Source organism: Solanum lycopersicum, chromosome 1, assembly GCF_036512215.1.
Source record: "Solanum lycopersicum chromosome 1, SLM_r2.1".
Taxonomy (NCBI): Eukaryota; Viridiplantae; Streptophyta; class Magnoliopsida; order Solanales; family Solanaceae; genus Solanum; species Solanum lycopersicum.
This window is the reverse complement of record NC_090800.1, coordinates 45,508,048-45,518,628: the sequence shown is the minus strand read 5'-3', so window position 1 is coordinate 45,518,628 and position 10,581 is coordinate 45,508,048. Positions and strand designations below refer to the sequence as shown.

At 34.1% G+C, this 10,581-nt stretch overlaps 1 protein-coding gene across 3 annotated transcripts; it reads left to right on the top strand.

The window, feature by feature from the left end:
• The first annotated feature begins 1,982 nt into the window (after positions 1-1,982).
• On the top strand, positions 1,983-10,204 carry LOC101267442 (uncharacterized). 3 transcript variants are annotated; one of them, XM_004228922.5, is made up of 9 exons: positions 1,983-2,193; positions 2,433-2,555; positions 7,604-7,697; positions 7,793-7,852; positions 8,797-8,859; positions 8,984-9,187; positions 9,375-9,486; positions 9,561-9,769; positions 9,884-10,204. In XM_004228922.5, the coding sequence occupies exons 2-9, from the start codon at positions 2,440-2,442 to the stop codon at positions 9,971-9,973; spliced, it is 948 nt and encodes a 315-aa protein (XP_004228970.1). In that variant the 5' UTR covers positions 1,983-2,193; positions 2,433-2,439; the 3' UTR covers positions 9,974-10,204. The 3 variants fall into 3 exon arrangements, with proteins under 3 accessions (XP_004228970.1, XP_069153719.1, XP_069153721.1); XM_069297618.1 differs by having other exon boundaries at positions 2,043-2,193; positions 2,399-2,555; XM_069297620.1 differs by lacking the exon at positions 1,983-2,193 and adding an exon at positions 2,220-2,299 and having other exon boundaries at positions 2,399-2,555.
• The last annotated feature ends 377 nt before the right edge of the window (positions 10,205-10,581 follow it).

Sequence of the window (10,581 nt, the reverse complement as noted above, 5' to 3'; positions counted from 1 at the left end):
AATGGTCTACGGACTATATTGGTCCATTGTGGAATTAAATACTAAAACCCTAACTTTTTTATATTCAGCCACGAGCCAGCTTCCACTAGTCGTACTCCCTTGTATGGACTGTATTGATCAACCCTGGTACTATAATGCTGAAATTCTATGTCTTCGGAAACTTGAATCCAGGAGCCAGAACAATGGCATATTTAGATCGGTAGCACATCCAATTTACTGAAACACAAAATCCTAATGATCACAATCTTTAAATGGCTTCCCAGGGCTCATAAGACATTCTACGGTTCGTATAGGGGTTCGTGAAACCAGTTGCACCAACAACTTTAGCACTTTCAAATCATTTTTACATTTTGAAAGTGTTATACAAGCCCATTGAAAAAAAACCTGGAGGAAAACATATTGTAAGTAATCTCAATCCTAGATATAATATCCCAAACTATAGTAAGAGCTAGGTCACAAGTAAATTTGAAGGTAAGTTTCTAAAATTTTCAAATAAAATAAACGAAAATGGTAAAAAAAAATATATCCTTAAACTATGTTAAACTGAACAAAAATGTCTTCCAATAATAATTTGGTCTAAAAATGTCCTTACTATTAACAATTTTGACTAAAATTTCTCTACTAATATAGTTTGGTTCAGAAATGCCCTACTGTTACGAAGTGAGTTAAATATTTCTTTTTTGGAATAAATATATTATTCCTTTCTTTTTAAACACATGATATTCTAAATTAAATATTACATTAATATTTTTCCTTTCTTTTTAAACACATCATATTCTAAATTAAAATATACTTTTAAAGAACAATATTCTTATTTTATTTCTTTTAAAATTACTTTAATTAATAAACTATGGGAAATTTTTTCTTTATTCTTAATCTTGCTTTATCAATTAAAATAGAAAATTTCATATATCATTTTTAACTGACACTATATTTCATATATTTAAGATCATAATAATCTCATTGTTAATTTTCATTTAAATTACAATTAAAAATTCATAATAAAATAGAAAATTTATTATTATTTTTTATTTTTCCTAATTGAAGTATAATAAACATTTGCTAATAAAAAAGTTACTGTTCGAAAAATAATGTGTTCAAAAAAGAAATTTCAAAAAGGTCATTTTCTAACCCATAAGTAATTAACATTTTTGGATCAGAGTAGTGAGTACAATAGTATTTTAAGACCAGACTATGACCTCATTTGTTTGCACTTAATGGAGGTCTGAATCTTAATCATTCAGATTCAGTCCATTAAGTATGTTTGGTTTTTAGGTTTGAATTTGAATCATTCAGATTCAACTCATTAAGTTTATTTGTTTTATTTTTTAAAAAACCTCTTAATGAGTCTAAAGAGGTCTGAATGAATCAGGTCTGTAGGAGACTCTTAACAACATTCCGATTCATTTGATAATTTATCAATTAATAAATTATAGCTTCTCTTTTTTAGCGTGTCTTTTATCTACTAAAAAAATTATTTCTCTCTTTTCTCAATCAAATACTATTTTTCCCAATAGGTAAGTTTTCATAAATCCTTTCAAGTAATTTATTTTATATTAATAATTTATTGACGTGAGTCAAGAACACTGGTTGTAATAATATTTTTGATGTATTGTTATTTATCAAGGTTTTGAATGAAAAAATAGTACTCCAAATTATGATTATTAAAACTTTTAAAAATATTTTTAATTAAAAGTGATATATTTTGTTGAAATGAAAATTTTATAATATTTATTAATATAATGTCCATTTTCACTTCCACATTTAAATATTGAAAATAATACATTAATTATTTAGTATTCACATTTAAAGATCACATCTTAATATTCAGATGTGTGTTCAGATCAAAACATTCAGATCTTAATGCAAATCTTAATCTTCAGATGTGTATTCAGATTCAGACGTCTTAATCTTAATAAAAACAAATGAGGCCTATGAGTGCAAGTTATTAGATGAAAGTTATTTTTAATTAATATATTTTTGGTTTTTATAACAAAAAAATATAGGTTTTGAATAAAATAGGAGGACCAAAGGAATAATACGAGGAAAGAGAGGGCACGCAAGTGTAATTTGTCAGAGTAGATGGAGATCTGTATTATTATCTATTCAGGGAAGTATGAGATTGATTAAAACAGCAACGTGCTGAAGAGTCTTCCATTGGACCTGCATCACAGCATCAGTAGCCTTCCCAAGGTTAGCTAAAATCCACTCTCTTCTCTGATCTGTTGTTTATCAGCACTGTTTTGCCTTTTGATTCAGATGATATTGTAAAAGAATAAATTGTCGTTTTGTTCTGCAGGTCAAACACTTAGATTTGTCAAATCAATAATCATCTTCATACTTGTGCTCTGAATTCGTTGATCTTACTATGTTGTATTTTGATTTTGAATCTTTTCAGTTAATGTCTTGTCAATTTGTGATTTGATGTTCAGACAAAAGATGAAGACGGTTGCGGTGGCGTTGTTGGTTGCTGTAATTGTGGTTGTTGAAGTTCCATTCGGATACACATTTCCATCTGCAGTTCCTTCCTTTCTTTGGTCACCGCATCATTATGGGTATGGATTTCCTTTCTTATTGGTTATTGCAGCTTGTAAATTTATGCTTATTTTGTTACAGCTTATTCAATCACGAGGGATTCAAAGAAGATTATTGGTTTAGTGGTGCCTCTATTTAGTAGTATAGTTGATTAAAGTAGATCTTGACATACAGTTTGTTACCAGAGGTTGCCAAATAGGATGAACTACTCCCTCCATCTTCCTCTCTAGCTTCCCAAACTTATAGCCTTTGTCTCTACTTCTAATAGTACCTTACTCACTCTCTCTGTATGGGTTACATCTGTGACTCCATAAAAAGTGGAGGCTTAAGGTCCTTATTTGAAAAGAAAAAAGTGGAGGTCTTGCTAAAAACTAGAGGGAAGGATATTTTGGCTAAGCTCGAGGGAGGCCTAAATAATTCACCCAGCCAGAATCTAATTACATCTGTAGATGCCAAATCTGGGTGCTCTTCTCTATGTCCTAATAGTAATCTTCCTTGTCAGACATCTTCATAATGAGCGCTTAATCTATAATTCAGATGGCTATACAGTTTTTTTTTCTTTTGTAATACTTTGGATAGCTAACCTCTGATCAAAATGAAGTTCTAAATAAGATGGATAAAAAACATTTATTCTAATAAGAATGGTTTACTTGGAGAAATTGTCTTGTTTTAAAATGAATTATATCTCAAGAGTTTTTGTTTTAAGGTTCCAGATCGTTGTTGACTCTCCTTTCCTTATTATTTACTCTATTTGTGATCTGGAATGCTTCAACCTAATATTGTTAGTTTTCTCACTATTCAAATGTGAGGCAATTTTGTTGCTAGTACATATTAAAAGTTCAGTTTGTCCCTTTTATGGAGGACTGCTTCTCTGTCTGATAATTGGTCACCCAAAGAAAAACAAAAATTAGGGTGCAAAAGAAGATGGAGAAACTTTGTTCTGTTATACACTCATTATGCATAACATCTCATTTGAAAATGAAACAGGATATTGTAAGTTCTTCCAGTTTGTTTGCTTGATCTCATGTTTTGATTCTTTGTAATGTTAACTGGGAGTCTGGGATTGTATTTTTTTATCTGTTCTTGAGATAGCTGTTCTGTCTGTCTGTTCAATCTATGTTTATGGTATCTTTAACATCCCGCATTCCCTTAAATAATCAAATAGAAAAAAAAATCTTATCACATCTGCATAGTTTCTGCAGCGTTCTCTCCATCTGAGTCTTTCCTCTTGAGGGTGGTAAACTAGATTTCATTATGTTACCTGGTCCATTGTTCTTCGTCCTGTGGTGAAAATTCTTGTGCGGCTTTGTTGATGCCTTAAGGATTTTGAAGATTAACTTGAAATCATCTAATGACGTACGATGAATAGAAACAAGAGAAAATTCAAGTACAGAGCTGGATTATTTTGGTGTATAGTTATAAAGAAGATGGGATGAGGGAGCAGAAAAAAGAAGGGCGGTGCATTTGGGCTCATGAGTAGAGAAAATGATTTCTTTGCTGGAAGAAGTAGGAGGGTGAACAAACTTAAAATCAGGATAATAATAATGGTCCATCTCAAGAGGCGAAATCAAATAGTCAAAACTGCTGGTAACTGAGGACTGACAACTGAACAAACAGAAATGAAGTACATGTGATAAAGCAAAAGGGAAAAACAACTGAGAAGAAACAAACTACAGGAAGATTGTTTGCTTAGTTCCTATTTTTTATTGGGATGTCTGTTGGTTTGGTGGCACAGTTACCTTTGAAATCTTGGGTAATCTCGATTAATTGAATGATCCATCACTTTTATAAGAAATTTGTGATATATGTAAATAGACAGTTCTTAATGCAGAATTTGAAGAATGCAGAAGCTGTTTCACTTTTGAGAGTAAAGAGAAGAGAATAGAGGACAAATCTGTTTAGAATGGAGAAATGAGAGGAGGTCAGATGGAGCTTGGAGCAGCAGTAAGAATAAGTTGAGGGAGGGGAGGGAAGATATGAAGATAGGGGAACTCAGGGACCTCTAAAATAACTTATTGAGGAGTAGAACAAAGAGATAAGTGGTATCAGGAAAAGGGAAGAAAAAGAGAATGGAGAAGAACTAGAGGAGGTGGAGGTTCTAGGTAGGTACTTCATTTCAAAATATGGCCAGGAGTTACGATAATCATATCTATTAAAAATAGACAGCCTCTTTCCTTATAATCATGTCAATTAAAAATAGAAAGCCTCATCTGTCTCAAAAATAAATAAATAATAGAAAGCCTCTTCTGTAAGGGCAGACTAGCTATGTCAAGGCAATTAGGTCAATACCTTGGCTCATCATTTATTTCTAATACCTCTAACCACTTCTCTATGAAGTGATGCTTGATAGGTAGTTCAAATTATTTAAAAGAAATATAAAATTTTATTAGTATGAAGTTTCTTTATTTTTATAAAAGCACTTAAGCTTGTGAATTAGGACAAGTTTACGTTAAAGATACATAACTCAAAGAGACTTCAGAGACAGGCTCTAAGTAAATAACAAAATCCTTTTAGACTCTCCTAGATCCATACTATCAATGTGCATCTTTCATTGCCATCTTATGAAAAATGATTACTACATTATCGTTTACTATCTTCATGGTGTCTCTGAATCCCTTCCTATCGGTCCTTTTTAACTATTCATACTGGTGATGATAGTTCTCTAATTTCCTTGAAGCTAAACATTACGAGAAGCGTATCACATATTTTATCTTCAAATTAAGTCAACCAGCAAAAAATAATTGAGAAATGGAAAGAGAATTAGAAGTAGTCTTTGTTGCTGTTGTTGTTTTCATGGGTCGATTGTTAACTTGTTTAAGCATGAACAAGTAGAAGTAAGATCTGCAAATTTATTGTGTACCCTTGAAAATCCTTTCTACGCTCGTTACACCATAGCTCCAGCTTTTAGCTACTCTGTTTGAACCTCTCAATCTCTCATGGAGATTTTCTGCTTGCTTATATGCTTATACTTTTCAACTATGTGTTGTGGAGATAGTTTTGGGTAAATAATGTAGACTCCGTTGTTGAACTATCCTTTTCACCAAAATGCCCGACTAATTTTATCATTAATAGACTTGACCTTTTCTCTTGTAATCTGGTGTTACCATCTTTCCTTTTTTTTTCACGTGTCCGTTTCCTATCTACCTTGTTGTTGGGAACACATCACCAAGTTGACTCCTTTGGTCCATATTAATCCTAATCCAAATGGCCTGATTGTTTTGTTCTTGCACGTCTGATGATTCACATCACTTGAATTTAAACCCTAGCAATGTTCGAGTCCATTAGTGAGAGCGATTTCTCCATTGGCAGCCTTCATCTAGGAAGTTCAACCAAATGTAGATGACATCCCATCTTTGCTTTGTGGCCTGAGCTTCTAGTCAAAAGTAATTTATGCCTTATTCTTACACTAGACCTTTTGTTTTGGAAACACCATGTAAAGCAATTTCCAGTGTATTCTTTCTTGTAAATCTTGAATATACTCTTCTTATTTCTTTGAGGAAGACTGAGGGAGCTGTGAAGTGTCAAAATTACATGCCTCTAGAATGTTAAAACTTTTAATAAGCTTTAGTAATATGGACAAAAATCTCCAAAATATAAACCGTGCATCTTAGATCAAATCCTAATGACAGTCAGAGTCTCTGGTTACAATCGATCTTCTAATGCCTCAATTACTCCCTTTAAATTTCTTAATGTACAGCCTCAAAATTCATAAATTTTCAGTAGCTCCTTCCATTTCTATTATTGTTCCCTATAGTTCCTCCTTTGCCTCATTCTAAAAGATTATAGTAACCCTTGTATTTTTCCATTTTACAAGACCTGGAAGCCATTAATTGTGAGTTTGAACACTAAGAATTTGTGCAAGTTTCTATGTTCTTGTCTACTTGAATAGAAAGTTCTAGGTTTAATTTTTTAACCAAAATGAATTCTTACTTTGGCTAGGTTGCGTACGTGATAGCCATGTTTAGGAACTTTATTTGATGAAGTATTAATTTTATAAGGAAAATCTTACAAGTAGTACACTAAAGAGACCTACAGGGAATATCTAGGTTTAGGACTTACAAAAGCTAGGTAGTTTTTACTTGGCTGGTAGTTAAAGAGGCGGTACTAACACAGGAAATCTAATGAAGAGGGGAATACATATGTGTCCTAGATGTTTTTTTGTGAGCAACAGGCAGAGACAATCAACCATCTGTTTCTTCATTGCAAGGTGGTTAGACAACTGTGGCACTTATTTACCATTCAGGTTCAGGGGCACAAACTGGACCATGCCACAAAGGGCAAGTCAGGCTATAGAAAGCTGGAACAATGAAGGCAGTGATAGTACAGACCAAAGCAGATGGAGAATTGTCCCAGCAGTGATTTGGTGGACCATATGGAAGGAGAGAAATATGAGATGCTTTGAGAGCGCTAGTAGTCCTTTACACGGGATTAAAATGAACTGCACGATCACTTTTTGCTATTGGTGCAGTTTGGAGTATGTAGATGATCCTATAGCTGTTAGAGATATCCTAGGTCCTTGTAAGATGAAATAGGATCTAGTTTAGTTTTGTTTTAAGTACACACACAACTGTATGGAGCTCCATGATGTAAATTTGGGACCCCAGCCTTTAGTGCTGAAGATTAATACTCAAAACTGTTACCGTTGTCAAAAAAAAAAAAAAAGCTGCTCGCTAGAATTAACATGCTTTTATTACAATGGCATGAAGTCTCGGAAAGTCAGTAGAGTTCCTAGCTAGGTTATAGTTGAAGCAAAGGTGCACAGCTATGTGAACCATCTAGAAACATCATTTAGGTCCTTAAAATAATAATCTGCGATGTACTGGTGGGCCCTACAGCCTAGTTTATGAGTTGTTGGTGACAACAGGTTGATATCGTATGTATGCCCCTTCTTTTGTATTCCATTATTATGTGGGATGATACATTTGTTTTTTAAAGGTAATTTGCACCAAATTGCAACTTACCTGAACTGCAACTGCAACTGCAACTGCAACACATTTATGGTGATTGTCGGCAAGAGATCTATGCGTAAATTTTTATTATCTGAAACTTTTGATTACTTATGTTACAGAGTTGCCTCAAGTGAAGCTGTCAATTACAGAACCCTTTCACTGAAGGATTTAGTTAAGTCCGTTATGGCTGAGGGTGGTTGGTCGGACTTGCTGGTACTTCCTGTCTCTATATTCAATTAGTTCTTGCCTGCCTACTTTCTCTTGCTTCAATTTTTGAAGGAAACTAAATCGTCTTTTATCTTCATTAGTGCTCAGGAAAAGAAGGTGGACAGCATCTGGATCTTGCACTTGTTTTTGTTGGGAAAGAGGTAGGCATCTCTTAGTTTTAGGGGGAGAGTAACAATGTTTTGTTGTACTTTCCTGGAATTAAATTATCCAAACAAACTTTATTTAAGACAATTGATTCATAATTTTATATGCTTTGGAGCAAGACAATGACAAGATTGTGATACACCTTCCTATAAAATTTAAGTTGCTCCTCACAAATTTCAAGCCGCCGAACAGGTGGTAGAACTTGGAACCATTCTTACTTACCAGTAAATAAAACAAAGTGTGTTTGGAATCCATTTGTATCCTGAATAATGAGTAAAACTAGGGGTTGCAAATCAAACCCAATCCGCAAACTCGGTCAAGTTTGAGTTGGTCACTAATCCATCCGTTAAGCTCAATATATTTCAACCCATTACAAAGTTGGATTGAATTGACTCATGAGTAATCTTGTGAAAATATTTTCAGTAGATATTTTCTTTTAATTGATATGTTATTTATCGCTATAATAAAGAAGATGAAAAATTATTTGGTACTAAAAATTTATGAAAGATCAAATAAAGCAATTAACTTTAGCAAGGATTGGGAGGGTTGAGTTATGACCCACAGTTTAGTACGTTTTCGCCTAATCTGTTCCAGTCCAAATAGCCTTTGCCCTGCAAATTTATTAATTCAGTCCAATTTTTGACCCGCCTAAATTTAGCTCAATCTGCCAGTTAGACACCTTTAAGAACACCCCTTTGTGGATGTTGTCTGTGTTAAACTCACCCCGATAGTTGAGTTGATACAACTCCATTTGGTTTATTTATCCATTGAAGAAGAATTGTAGTTGGGTAGGTGAGAATGCCACTTTAGCTCGTAAAGTACTACTGCATCTCAACTACCATAGAGATCTTGTTATTAACACATAGGGTTTGCAAGTTTTTATTGTATATTTTGATATTTTCTACATTTCCTCAGCTGCTAATGTCTATTTCTTGTTTAGTTGCAATCTGTGGATATTTCTAGACCCAAAAATGCCAATTCGGAGCTTGTGGACTTGCTGAAGGTAATTAGAGTTTTCCCAACTTCGGAAATCATTTCCCTGATTCAAGTTTTTTGTACTTGGTTCTTAATGTACTGCAAGAGTTCATTTTTATTATTTTAGCTGTGGTTAAAAATGTCTTGATCAGGCCTCTGTTGCAAAGTCCAATTTTTCCCTGGCATTCCCCTACATTGATGCATCAGAGGAGAGAGAATCAGTGGAAAGCTCCTTGATTTCAGAATTTACAAACACGTGTGGGCATGGTCTTGAGGCCAGCAACATTGCTTTCTCGCAATCATGCTCTGTAGAGGGTGGAAGTTTTGAGAAGCTCACTGATGTCCACTCAGTTCAGGTTAATAATGGATTGATCTCTATTCTATTAAAAAATGAGGCACCCGAAAAAGTAGCAGTGACAATTTTCAGATTTTACTGCAGTGGCTATGTTCACCATAGCTCCTACTTGCTTGTATGTGTATATATGGATGCTGTTTCCGTGTATACTGGATGCATTAATTCTTTTGATCCGTCTCGTGTTACAGAACTATCTGCTATCAAGGATCACTAAACAATCCAAGGGGCAGCCAACTTTGATTGTTCTCTGCGATCAAGATCATCGAACCCTGGGAAGAGCTGAAGAAAAAACCTCTGAAGGTATGATATCAATGGAGAATGTGGTTTATACCCATTTTGGTCATATATAGTTCTTAAACTGGATAAACTTGTAGGACAAGTTTTATCTCAACTTCTCAGTTATGTGGAGAATCTGGGAGCAAAATACACCGCACTCTATGTGTCAGATCCTTTTAGGTCAATTCAGTTCCCCTCTCATTGGGAAGTAGAAAGGTTTCTTACTGAAGGTACTGGAAATAAATCAGTCGATGGCTGTGATGGAGTTTGCCGAATTAAATCCTCATTTTTGGAGGGCATATTTGTGGTAAGTTTATTGCATCTGTCCACAATTCAAAGCTGCTTCTAGTGTTTTCTTCTGGCTATGTACCTTTTTTCTTTTGCTGTACTGATTACATATGCTCTTTACATACTGTTCCAGGCAATTGTCTTGCTTATAATTTTAATATCTGGCCTTTGCTGCATGATGGGAATTGATACTCCAACAAGGTTTGAGGCCCCTACAGATTAGAGGTTGTGGAAGATAAATTCATATTCTGAGTTGCTTTGATTGCAGTAATGTGAATGTATCTTTATGGTATGCATAACCCTGTAATTTTTGTTTATTTGTCACACAACACTTGCTTGTATCAGCAGTATAGAGTGTTACATTCCAATAATGTTATGGTCATTCTTGATTTTTTTTGGTTATGTATTCTTCTGCACGTACCAAGTTTCGGTTACGTGCCCTGGTTATTCTTCAGTTCTGATGAATATGGCTATTTTACTGTGTTTAGTAGACTTATTGTTTGTAGTGAAAGGTGAAAACCAGGAGCCCTGCAGTTTCTCTAAATGCTTCCCTCCCAGAATAAGGTGAATAAGATGGCCAATTTTTGGCAATTAGCATGGTAAAATATTCAAGCTCAATCATGAGCGGAGGATCCAAGCCAAAATAGTAGTAACACACTATTCGAATTTTTATGTGTTGCTATTAGGTGTATGTATGTTGTCTTTTTTGTAAAAAAAATATGCTTCTTATTATCTTGGTGGGGCAGTGTGGGTTTTTCTGCTACGCAAGTGTCGGGTAGATTTAAATAAATAAAATGCGGATCTAAAAATAAAATAAAAAACTAATTCTCA